The 13,568-nt window shown below is 38.2% G+C and overlaps 1 protein-coding gene across 1 annotated transcript in view; it reads right to left on the reverse strand.

Moving 5' to 3' along the window:
• The window catches only part of LOC144077775 (alpha-1,6-mannosylglycoprotein 6-beta-N-acetylglucosaminyltransferase B-like), a 73,220-nt gene extending 60,011 nt beyond the window's left edge, over positions 1-13,209 (reverse strand). Inside the window, exons 1-2 of the mRNA XM_077605757.1 lie at positions 12,735-13,209; positions 6,774-6,886 (exon numbers count right to left, since the gene is read on the reverse strand). Of these exons, the coding sequence (XP_077461883.1) occupies positions 6,774-6,886; positions 12,735-12,790 (169 nt within the window). The 5' untranslated portion in view covers positions 12,791-13,209. The remainder of the gene's footprint in view (positions 1-6,773; positions 6,887-12,734) is intronic.
• Positions 13,210-13,568: the final 359 nt, after the last annotated feature.

Raw genomic sequence — 13,568 nt, forward strand, 5'->3', positions numbered from 1 at the left:
AGTGGAGCGAACATGCAGTAACCCATTAACTTGTTGGGGTTGGTGGGAGAAGTTATCCAGAATCACACATACATGCTATTACATGCACACACAAACACACACAGCAGGTCCCTAGGCTACGAGTGTACTGATAAAGTGTAGTCCCAGAGTGACTTGCAATGCACCTTACACCAGCGACCTGTAGAAGATTGTCATGCCACATTTGTTCTACATGAAGTGATGGGGAGGAAACATCACTGCAGGGAGTTTGTGATGGAGATGAACTGCCAGCTTGGGAGAAAAAAAATAACAGACATGAAAGCAGGCCACAGATTAAGGCAGCACGATTCGCTCGACTGGTTTACTGCATGATGATGTTCTTGGGGTAGGGGAAAAAAAGTGACCTAAACAGCAAATGACTAAAAGGCACTCTGTTGAGAGAGGACCTATGCCAGATTGAAACAACTGTGGTCTACCATGCAAAGGCTTCAAGTCATTGTTAGATGCAGAAATGTTTTTTTTCATGAATAAATTCACTCTGACAAGTTCCAAGGTTTATTTATTTTGATTGTAGTGAGGAAACACTTATCAAACGCAGAACAAAAAATTCAAGGGTAACAATGGTAACGCAACTTATAAACGTCTATTCATACAAAATGTTTAGCTAATGAAAGGCCTCAAAGGGAACATTTCGTCTCTAGATGTGATAGGTTCCAAGTTAAGAAATGCAACATTACAAAAATTCAAACATTTTCGTAGCATCCTGTATTTTGTTTTGAAATTGTCGCAATAGGTTTGTTCTCCCACTGGCTATTTCCACTGGTCTCCCATTCCCTCTGAGGGGCTGCGTCTCCATGAAGTCCGACCCGAAAATGGCACGCACTAGGCAGCCACCGGCGGAGTATGAGCGCAACCGAACGATCAAAAAATCTCACCTTTCCCAAATAGTATCATGAATTCTTCTGGCGCATTCAGAGCCAGTGTGAAATAACAAAAGCTCTGCCCTTCAAAATAATAGAGTTTGCACTATGTAGAGAAAATAAAATCCAATTCTCTGACTTCCTGGCTTGCAACGGATGAAGCCCTGTTCATAAGTGGTGGGTGGGAATGGTTGCCATTCAAGTGCAAACCTCCAAAACGGCTAGCTAGGTTTCACTCACTCTCTCAAAGTACTTAGGGAGTCAGATTAAATGTCCGAATGCAGCCAATGGAGCAACCCAATGTGGCACAGAGTACAAGAAGCAGCAGAGAGCGATATGTCCCTCAGAAAGAAAAATAAATTGCTAGGGCTGTAGAACAAAAACAGGATGAATAACTTCCCGCTTATTCCTTCCTCCAATGCATTGGCCAATTCTAAAAGGCAGAACATTGGTAAGTCCACGTTGGCCGTCAGGCATTGGGAAAAAGCATCAAAATAAGCTTTAGATGACCAATGTACATAAACCTGAGCTAAAAGGGTCAAATCTCTTGCTTTCATACATGGCAAAGCTATAGAGTTATCTACAGCCTGTAAGGAGAATACATACTTGGAGGTCTTCTAAGGACATCGTAGATGAGCAAAGCTTTGGGGCACATATGAAAAATCTTCTTTATATATATACACATAGTCTTCTGAGTAATATGAAGAAATCCAAAACACTTAAAGACTGTGTTCATGTCAAGTGTGGTCCTCGCATAGTAGAATTTACAAATTTCATTTTTTTACCTCTCGGCCATCTTTTTCTCATTCCGTAAATGACAGTACGGCAGTATCTTCAAGCTGTTTGCTATTAGACTTGCGCAGGTCCAAAATAATAAAAAGAATAAGTGAGAGTGGCAAATAAAAAATGTGATTCTCCTTCCCATCAGGGAGGCACAAAGAGTTATCAAGCCTTGGGTCTTGAAGCTAGAACAAACAGCAGCGCAAGAGTCAAGCTGAGGCTAAAAGGGACCGTCGTGGCTTCTTGTTATTATAATAAACCGACTGCATGCTGCATAGTATGAACAAGCTCCATTGGGAGAGCCTTTGATCAAGCTAAGCTCCCTTGCATCAGATTCATTTTAATGTGTAGATAAAAGTGTACCTTTCATTTTTACTTCTTTTGATCTGCGACGAATACAATTCTAGAAATCACATCATGTTAATCAAAGATGTGCAGACAAACACTGGCCAATTGTCTGTTTTAAATTAGCACTTTATTCCCTAAACCACTGCCACCGAACCTGTCAACTCAAAGTCCATGATGAGTTTGAGAGTTACTGAGGAGAGACAGGGATTTGAGAAGATGGAAGCCGATAATCCAGGAAAGCGAGAGGTGGCAATGGGATTCGGCTAATACTCAAACAAGCGCTTTGCTTTGCGGAGCAGCTCACACGACAGTGATAAGCCCCACACAAATGTAGGCTTGATTGTGCAAAGAGCAGGTTAAAACATCTCATCACAGGCATATAAAATTGTCATGTCATTATTACCTATCTATTTATGTCTAAAATGCCTTTCCTATTTCTGCATCCTCACCCCCTTGCTACTGTGACAACGAAATTTCCCGAATACGGGATGAATAAAGTTATCCAATCCAATCCAATGTTGAAACTGCGGAAATATAGTAGCGATGTCCCAATTAATAAATATTAGAAAAATATATTATACATATATCATATTACTAATTAATAAAACAAAATGCTAAATAATAGTATTAAAAATTAAAATAATGATTGATAATTTGATTAAAAAAATACATGCATATATAACCACGTTTATATATAGTATTTATAATTGAGAGCTGGCAGGCCACACTTCTATAGTAAGTAATACATTATTGTGGCCTACATGATCCAAAATTAGGACACAAGGTTATGTTTTTGTTTTCAGTTACCAAAAGGTGAATTTAAAAAAAAAGGACTGAAATTTAAAGTGCACTGGGATTTCAAAGTTTGAAACAGTGACATAAAAATCCCTATCTTCCAAGTTTCAGCTCGGACTTCAATACCTTGACGAAGCAGTTGGTTAAGCGAACTGAGGTGACAGACAGATCAAAGAGGTAAGGCAAAAGTAGACCACTTCAAGATTTTAAAACAACTCTTAGAATAAACTCAAGTGAGGCTATAATTTGACTTTTGTGCCCTTTGAATTGTTCCAGTTAAGAGGTCAGTGACACCAATTTGAAGCAAATGAAAACATTGAATTTAAAATAAAGTCCATTACAGTAATCTCTTACATGTGAATAGGCATAGATAACTGTTTCAAAGTACTGCTGCTGTGTAAGAAAGGAGTTAACTACGGCACTGATTTTCCGTATTCTCTAATTCTCTTAAACTAAAGTAGGAAAAGTGCGGCCACAATAAAAGGCTATTGATTGATCACTTTTAAAATGAATCCAATTTTGAATGTTGCCATGTAATTAACTAATTGGTTTTCAACCACCCTCTCGAATTAAAAAAAATGTAGACCTTTGTTTGGGGAACTGAAGCTTCATAATATGGAGACAACCTGAATGCCAGGCTTCGAGTTTCTTTTTTTTCTGTCGTTGACAGCTCACACGCGCTCAGGAAACTAAAAAATGTATGTATTGTATATACTACACACAGTACCTTGAAAAATATTTACTCTAGTTTGGCTCTTTGGAAGTCTTGTTACGCGATTGAAATGTCAAACTGAACTTCCAAAGATAATCATGAAAAAACATCATTTTTAGATGATTATTAAATAAAATTAAATATATATATTTGGGTGGTTGTATTATCATTTGCACTAAGCATAATAAAAACAGAATTTTCCATTCAAAGATAACTGTTCTGCTGCATTCTCACACTAAACAGAAGTATTCCTCAAAGACTAAAATGTTATCACAACCTTTCCAAACAAATGCCCATTTTTTTTCAAAGGATGACACCTAATCTCGAATGTACACAAACAACAGAGGAAGGGGAGAAGAAAAAAAACAATCACCGTGGAAAAACAGTGACATCTCCCTTGGGCTTAGGGTAAAACAAAAAGCAAACAGAAGTAATAAATCAATGTTTAATGAAGAAGCTTAGAATTATAAAGTGTAGAAAGATTTGCAAAAGTGTGTAATCGCCTTAGTATTACACGAAAGACGCGACAAACATGACATGCGAACACGGACTGACCCTGCAGGTGGTGTGGGAAGGCTTAATGAAAGGACCAGTTGTTTTTCAGTGAACAGATGGATCGGCCTCTGGGCCTGCAATGCCTCAATCTTGTCCCACATTGCTGTCGTCGCCCCTTTTAACAGCAGTTTACTGCCAGCTCATCACAAACACGGATAAGCACATGCTCTGAATTAGGGAGTCGCAAAAACAGGGTGGTAGATCTGCATAGGGCGGGCAATAAAAAGCTGATCTGCATCCTCTATGTTTAAAAGTAAACCACATTCTACTGTAATATATGATGCAGACATCATTGACAGGCATAACACATGGTGAAATCCTTTGGGGAAGTTCAGTTGGGCAGTTATGCAATTTTAATGGGCACACTCCAAATTCCTTCTAGCTGCATGGCACGACAGGTTGATTAATCAAGCACGTACAATAAACTGCATATCCTTAATTCACCTACACTGCAGTTGTCACAAACACAATAATCCCAAAACCAAATCCTTTGGTCCTATTATCTCTCAAATTCAGGCACATAAACAGACCAAGTTTTATACTTCTATACACTACTGTATGTATATACTCTCTCTCTAGTTCTCAAAGTCCATTACAGTGGAACCTCAGTGGAGCACAAGTTGTTCAGTGACTGATTGATTTCCAAGTTCTAATTTCAATACTATTTTACCCATAGGAAATAATGTCAAGTGAAAAATGATTCTCTCACCTTCATGGAAACGTTATTAACTATTCAGACAATGTTCCTCAGTGCTATGCTCATCAAAGAGAAGTTAATGTGATCTAAAAAGAAAGTAAAAATACTCATATTACAGACCATTTGAGTCATTACTGGAAAACTGGAAGTGCAGTGGAGCGTTTAATAGATTTGATGTAATCAAATTATTATTAATTATTTTTTATTATTATGCCTCCCCACCCCCGACTGTTCTAAGGTTGATTTCTTACCATGCTATTTTTCTCCCATATTCCAAAACCATACAAATATGACTCTACATTGTCAACTGTTTGCATTACTTTACAGTATTAAACTCAAAATCTCATACTTTATATTGTTTTACACATTATACACTATAGCACTATATTTTATTCATCCATTCATGCTGAAGCCTATCCCGGTCAACTATAAAACTATAGTCACCAGGCAGAGGAGACCCTGAATTGGTGGCCAGCGAATCGCAAAGGAAGGTTTTATTATTCCTTCTTATTCTGTTTCGAACAAGTCCACGTTTTGATTTTGTATAAATATTAAAAATGCCAAGCCTTTAGTTCAAATATGTATCACCATAAGCCAATGAGTTAATATCCGCCTTTAAAAGGAATTTCAACCTGCGTACGACAGTCCATTCTCTCTGGTCAGCCTTGCTGTTTTTATCAATTATAGCGGAAGGAATCAGAGGACAGGAAAAATGAAAACGCTACCCAGGAGATTTGCCAGTGACTTGAGTCCTGAATTGAAAATCCGACTGCTTAAAATAAGAAACCCTTACGTATGTGGCAGAAGCCAGCACTGGGGATTCTAAAGGCTTTGGGAATGCCACTGACTTTTACTTACTTTTTGGTCCATGACTGAGCATGATCCATGGAGGGAATACAAGTGAAGGGGTCCAGGATACAAAAAAAAAAAAAAAATAGGGTGGAAAAAGAGACAATTTTCCCCTCTTGCAATCAAGGGTAGCAAAGACCTGTAATCAGTTGTCGAGAGAGTATTTTGAGCAATCACCCTGTGCTTTGGTGAGTGTTATGGGTGATTATTCCTCCCCAATGATAAATGGTCATGGCTAACAATCTTATATTTCACCTGGTCAATTCTTAAAGATTTTACATCTCAAAATGGCATGGTCAACACCTAGTTGGGCTGAGTTACCAACTTTATGACTGATATTAAACACAATGGCAGCCAATCATAAAGCTCCTGAACTTTCTTTCCAGGCACAAAGTGTTGAGTATAGTAATTAAAGGATCCCTATCATGTGGGAGGGTAAGTTACTGAATTCAAAAGATGTGACCACAACCCATAGACCTTCTCTTTGTAAAATGAACTAAAAAGTGCAAAAAACCCAAACAATAAAACATCTTAAATCCCATTTCACTTTTTTGAAAAATACTGCAGTCCTACTGCCGAGTGACGTCACAAATGTACGGCATCTTCTTGCATATTTACCAGTCAGTAGATCTTATGTGAATGGAGCCCAAAATGCATCCATGCCAGTACTGTGTCTCTCCTTTTGAGCAGTGTCCATGTTATGGTGTTTCAGCCTTGGGTTTGAACTAGCACAATATCATGTTTTCTGGTCTTATGACCAACTTTAAATTTTGTATTCCTTGATAAATCCGACAATAAGAATGAACATTTTTAATTCTCAAGTCTTGATCTATATTTGAATACTCTGATAAAATGTTATCATTTAAACGGTGTATAAATATCTGTGATAGTGTACCTTTAAAAAGGTACATACGTATGTGCCTCAAGTTATGGAGCATAATTAAAATGACAACTGAGATGACACAATACAAGCAAACAGTTGAATCCTGCTACGTATATACACTAAACATGGTAAAACTTGATATCTTATTTCACTTTTTTGTTTTGTTTTATAGCAACATAGTCAAGTTTAGAGCAGATCCAACATGATAGACTTGAAGTTTTAGCACATGTACACAGAAAAAGCCCATGTCAGTACCTTCTGTACGGATGGTGAAGGGGGAGTCCCCCAGTCTCTTGGCTGAGAATTGCCCCCCAAGAGAAGTCATTAGAAAGCACAGGCTGAAGAAGCCTATTCCCACCACGAATATCCTACAACACACAAAAGCGGAGAGAAGGAGGGCGGTGTTAAAAGGAGTGAATTTAATGCGAGCCAGCAGGAAATTATTTCGTGGTAAGCAATTTGTAAGGATGAGGAGACAGGCAAGGCATTTCAAGGGAGGTAAATTGTAGTTGTGAGAAAAGAAGTAGGCAAACATGCTAATTATTTTGGTTAAGTTGCCAAGGCACCAAATGACAGGATACGGGCCAAAGTGAAAATATGCAGAAAACAGATATTGAAAATTCATTTTGACAAAGAACAAACTCTTACCACACAATTAGAAAACCTGAACCCAGGTATACCTTCTTAGTATATATTCACTTCAATATGCTTTGGAAAATTAAAGTCTCTCTAAGATAAAATAAACGGAGGGTTTCCCATATTAGTGGATTACAGTGGTACCTCGACCTACGATCAGCTCTACCTACGACATGCTCGAGGTACGATGAAAATTTCGATCGAATAATTCGCCCTAGATACGATCAAAATTTCGAGATGCGACCAAGCCATGTGGCCATGACATGAGAGGATGTTTATCATTGTAGCACACTGTCTTTTTTGCCGCATCTCTTTCGTGTATAACAGATATCTAAGAGCACTGAACGATTTATTCAGATGAGTTTCTTACGCATCGACCAGGAAACGCACAATGCGCATGCGCGGGCAAAAAGAGGGCTTTCTGGGTAATGAAGTATACTCGTGTACACAACACCGATAGCGAATGGCACCCTTTCTCAGAATAAAACTTCATAACCCACAATCAATATTGTGAGGACATTTGTGTGCATCATTTTCGGAATATTTTGAAGGGAATACAACAGCAAACAGCCCATCGATAGCGAACGTGAGGGTGGAGGCGTGGCAAACAGCTAACCCACCCAGAACGAAGGTAAAAAAAATTAAAACAAAATTAGAATTCAGTTTTGTGTAAAGTTACATTAAACGTATGTTTGAGTGTGTCTGTATATATTAATCCAAGTCAATTTAAATTTGTTTGTTCTGTTACGAGTGCGTTGTCGTGGAAATTCCCCCCGAAACCCCAACCCGCCCCCTCTGTGCGTCTCTATCTCCCGTCGGCGAAATCCGTCCAATTTTAGTTATATTAAACACATTTTATTACTATTAAACCACTAGTTATGTGTTACTTTGTTAATAGATGGCGAATTAGAAGACATTTGTTTTTAGTTCATTTCAATGGGAAACGTTCGCCCGAGTTACGAAAAGCTCGACATACGATCTCAGTCCCGGAACGAATTAAGATCGTATGTCGAGGTACCACTGTAATTTGTATGTATCTCGCCACATTGGTGAATTGCTGTCTTCACAGACGCAGTGTAAAATAGGGCCACTAGTATGTCCTAAAAAGTAAGGGCAATAATTGGCCACACTCATAGCAGCATCAGCTGTGGTGCTTTGTATGAAATACACCTATTAGTGACACAAAGCAAAAGACATTGTCTTTTATGCATAAGCGCGTGCTCCATAAACTCTCATGGGGGATTGAGACAGCAGTATGTGCAAAATGCTTAAGCTAGCCCAGAGAGATCCACATTTGATTTAGAAGAGAGTAAAAGCAGGTGTTTTGTGTCTGTGTAAATCCTGACCCAGTTAAGCTACTGTTGTCAAAAGGATGGAGATCAAAGGGTTATCTTAGTATGTTAAAGAGTCTTTGGGGAACTAGAGATGGTGAAAATGTGTGATTTTCATCCACTGGACAAAATAGCTTTCAGTCTTCCTGACTTACGAGAAAAGCCCCAGTTTAAAAAGACTCGCCAAAAAGGTGATTCATTGGACGATTATTTGGATTTACTCCAAGACGTTCTCAAAAATTGGATGGCATCAAAACAATTCATAGTTCAGAGTCTTTCTACCAAGTTATGTATTGGAAAAATGATTGGACACAACAAAAGAACTCATTATCTATACCCATGCATGTGAGCGGTTTTCAGCAAATGCCAGTGTCAAAGTAGTTTCATTCACACTAAAGTTGTAATAGAACCAGTGAATATCAATCAATATAGCTTGTTAGGAAGAACATTTCCAAAGACAGCAGGCAAGTCACAAAAATTACTGATCTGGCTCACCAAATGGGATGAAAAGAATGATGCACGAGGGAAAAAACATTTCGGTTTTATGGGCCTAATATTTGTAGATAGTCCCGTAAAATTCCAACAGGTTCACTGTATCTGCAAATGAATACGTGCCGCTTGTTGGATAGAGAAGCACAGTGAATAAGTGGGTTCTGAGGGTGTGGGTGTGAATCCTGCCAGTCACCTGATATTAGATGAGGACCAGAAGCAACACGGAGGAGGATCAATCGAGGCCTATAAAATATTGATTGGTGCATGATAAAGACTATCCGTGACTTATTTGGGCATCCCCTAGCTGCAGGAAACAAATTAACCAACTTTGTTGGCATTCAATGAAAAGATCGATTCAAGTTCCAGCATCGTATCACCATCTAAGCAGTTGGCATGGTTTCATCCTTCTTCTCGGCATCCCATCTGCTGGGTGCATATTGGGACTGAACCCCCAAATCTCAGTTATAAGTGAAAGCTGTAATCATGATTGCATAATTACAGTGGGAAAGCTAAAGTTGGACAATCTAAAGCGAGATTTTGGTTAAATAAAAGTCTTTCTAATTCTCCAACATTGGAAAATGAAAGAAGTTATGAAACATATATTGGTATTTTAGTAGAACAGAAGAAATTCTATTTAGTGTGATTATAAGTGATTATTTGATTGTGCCTTTCACCCCAAATGTGCTAAAAATTGTTGAATTTAGACAAGCGTAATCTTGCAAGTGGTGATGTAACACGATTGTTGAACATTTTTCATTCGACAATCCCATCATTTTACTGAACTTTTAAAATAGCGTGTTTGGCTAACTTTATTGAGGCAAAGCAATTATTTTACATTTAAAAAAATAGACAGGACACCACAACCAAAAAGATTTTTAAAAAAAGATTAAGTAACGGTTGCAATGATTTATCAATGAATCCACAACACATTTCCACATTAAAAGATAAAGGATCTTGATAATCTATGAATCACAAGACACATTGTTAATCAGACATTTGCCCTTTCAACAATAAATATTTTCAGAATCTGTAGTCCTGCATGCTGATCAACGTCTTGAGTCACAATACAACATAAGTGAAATTGGATAATATGATCTCTAATAGCAGATTAGTGTTGCATGTCAACCTGCTTCTAATGTATCCAGCAGTCAGAGCATGAACTATCTAACATTAAGTTCCGCCTCCTATTCTTTAAATGCAAAACGAATGGATGTATTTATCATTCAGATACGCATTTTTCTCATATAGAATAATGGGAAAACAGAGAAATAAATCAAAGTTAATGATGGTAAAAGGGCTTTCCAGATCTGAGTTGAATGAATAAAGTTTTACAAATGAATCCATTGGTTTACATGAGCATCTCTGGTTCATTTGTCACAGATTTAGCGCATTTACATGTGGGAAAGTGCAACAGCAGGGTCGATACGAAGCGTAAAGAGGCATAAAATCTATTTAGCCTGTTGGAAGATGAGAAACTGCTCCTAAACTATTCTAGTGCAATCGCCATCCCCTCTGATTATTATTCAGCTATTTTGAAAAGGGAAGTTAGGTGGTTGAGGCAGGAGGATTAGACCTTACTCCTCCTGCACTGACGAGCCTTTAATTAACAGGCAAGTAAATGCTCTGCTCTCTTTAATTGGATCAGAAGAGATGCGCTATCGGCTAATTGGCTCCCTCAAATATATATACACCTATCTGATTTGGCCTCGTCAGATGCTTTGAAAAGTAAACGAAATTTGCCAGCTATGGGGGTGGTGTTGGAGTTCTGCGACAAAGCTTTGCTGGCTCTCGGCCTTCTGGCAGTTCCGTTGGCGTTGTGGCAACAAGACCTACTGCTCGAGACAGTGTTGCGATTTACACGTTTATGTAACTGTATCGTGAGCATGTTATTTCATAATGTTACGTGTTAGCTTTTGAGGGTTTAGTTTGCATTTGCAGTCTTGGCTTTTTTCCCCTGTATGACCTGTCCTTGAGATTTCCCATTGAGTTCACTTGTCGTTTTGGTATCTCACATGCCCGCTGCCTCTTGTGTCACCTGTGTGTTTCTAATTGTCTTGTCCATGTCTGTCTAATTAAACCCTGAGTGATTGGCAGTTCTTGTCGGATTGTCTGCTGTCCATTTCTACCCTGCCCTGTTCTGTCCTGTTCCCATTTATGTTTGTGCACATTGTGCAACACTCCATGTTTTTACTGTATGATCGGTTTCTTTGTTTCACTTGTTACTTTTTTTACATTTCCCTGCTTTTTGTAATCAAGATTTTATTTTTGTGAACAAATTTATGTTATAAAAATATGACATTACTCCACCCTCATTTCCCGTGTCCGCCTGCTTCCCTGCGTTTGGGTTCTATTCTGCACACCATAACCTTAACACATACTTGGAAAGAAGTTAATTTACCAGGTCTTAGAATGTAAGGGGAAGACATTTTAAAAAACCCTCACCCTTTTTAAAAAAATACTATATGAAGAAGAGTACAGCTGCCTGATGGTAACATGCATTTGGTAAGCACATTTGCGTATATACATATTTAAAAAAACTCCCTTCTTGCCTCTGTGAAGAAAAAAAATGTAAATATGGCTTACGTTGCAGTGAGAGCTATTTTCAGATTCATTCTATGACTGATCAACAAAATTGTTTTGACCCAATTATAATCCGTCTGCTGGGAGGCATACACCTGTTTTTTTAAAGCTATCACAGTAATGTGCAACTCAAAATGAAGACTATCGAGGATGAGGTTACTTCCAAGTGTAATTATTTGACAAAACAATGTTTTCCGCGATTTCTATTAAACATATTCAAAATATATACATTCCATGTGCATCAAATCCAAACATAATTTCACGTTTGAAAAGTCCTATTGATGGTGCAAGCAGAAACCTCAAGGAGTGTAACACTTTTTCATTATCCTTCAGAATTTTACAATAACGGAATCTCCATCACTGTGATGAAGTCAAGGATATCCTAGGCCAGTTAAGAATGAAAGCATGAAAATAATATTCATTTTTTAAATTCATTTTCACTTATCCTCACAAAGGTCACGGGGGGTGCTGGAGCCTCACCCAGCTGACTTTCAGGCATGAGGTGGGGGACACTGAATTGGTGTACAAAATTTAAAAAGTCTATTTCAGATTGTTATTGGCGGTCATAACCAGAGTTTATTTTATTTTAGTCATTTTATTCATATTATTTTACATTTTATTTATGAATAAATTTAGTTAATCACAAAAAAAATACTATAATGAACTCAGCCTGCTATTGACGGCACTTGACATTCAAAAATCGCACTGAAAAATAAGGCACTACTCATAGTTTAAATAAACCAGATGGCTATCATTGTCAATGTCAGGCAAAGACTAAATAATTTTATATATAAATTATACATGCGATGTCCACGCAAATGTGAACCCAGATCCCTATAAGGTCAAATTATTTTTTTATTATTTATTTACAAAAAAGAAAAAAGAAATCAAAGTCACAAAGAAAGTTTTATTTGTATTTTAGAGTATTCATAAAAATCAATTTCTGTTTCACATGTTGCGCATTGCATTTAATTCCCCAAAAATATTCACACTGTCCATTTTTTTTGTTAATTACTGCTTGAGTGCCAACCGATTGGCACCCAGGTAAGGAGAAACCAAGACCCGAAAGAACCTGTTACACATATATACGATTGTGAAGGTATCTCAAACAAAATACATGGATAAGTCGATAATAATCATGTTGACGAGAAAGCGTGATTTGAAGGACGCTCCTTACCTGAACGGCTTGAACGTCACTAGCCATCTCCTGACCATTATTTTGCCGTCGGTCATTATTTCTCGAAATGAAGGAGTTCTGACATTACTGCGATGATCCCGAACTGTGGCGTGTGATGATCGAACATCTTGTCCGTGTTCCCACCGGTGGAATGAGAGGAGTTCACCTCAAGGAATTTCCCTTGTGACACGTGGAAAGTTTCATCCAGCGTCTCCCGTTTTCGTCGAATTATCTCTTGTTTAATCCATTTCTTCTTTTCAAACCAGGCAAGTCTGCGATGCTGTCGCCGCAGGTTGTTATTTCGACTTCTGATTACTTAGCGATTACTGCGTTGGAGAACGCGGACTGAGTTGGCAGGTGTCCGCTTTTAGAGGGGCGGAAGCTGCTGACAAGACCACTACACTACCACGGTTGAACTTCCCGTTGAAGCCTATGCGAGTATGCCAACACTCACTGGCTCCGGGCAATTTGTTCAGGTCGCTGAGTAAAGCTCGGTTATGTGTGCAAGCGTTTTCTGATAAATATTTCAAAATAAATGACGTGTACATCGACACAACAAGTAACGTGAATTAATGCAAGTCTAAATAGATTTATCAGATTCTATACGTAATTAAATTTGGAAAATATCTGTAAAAAACTAATAATATTTACGAGGAACAAAAACAAAAAATAGCACAGGGCTTTTATTTTGATGATCACAAGAAATGTTTTCCAGATGCGCATAATTCCCTGACATTTCAATGCCGCGCAGACAAGCGTGGTGGATAGCTATGGCAGATCCAAACCATGTGATCTCGCACCCGCATTTTAAACATTTTGAACCAACATATAGCC

Source organism: Stigmatopora argus, chromosome 7 (genome assembly GCF_051989625.1).
Source record: "Stigmatopora argus isolate UIUO_Sarg chromosome 7, RoL_Sarg_1.0, whole genome shotgun sequence".
NCBI classification, from domain to species: Eukaryota; Metazoa; Chordata; class Actinopteri; order Syngnathiformes; family Syngnathidae; genus Stigmatopora; species Stigmatopora argus.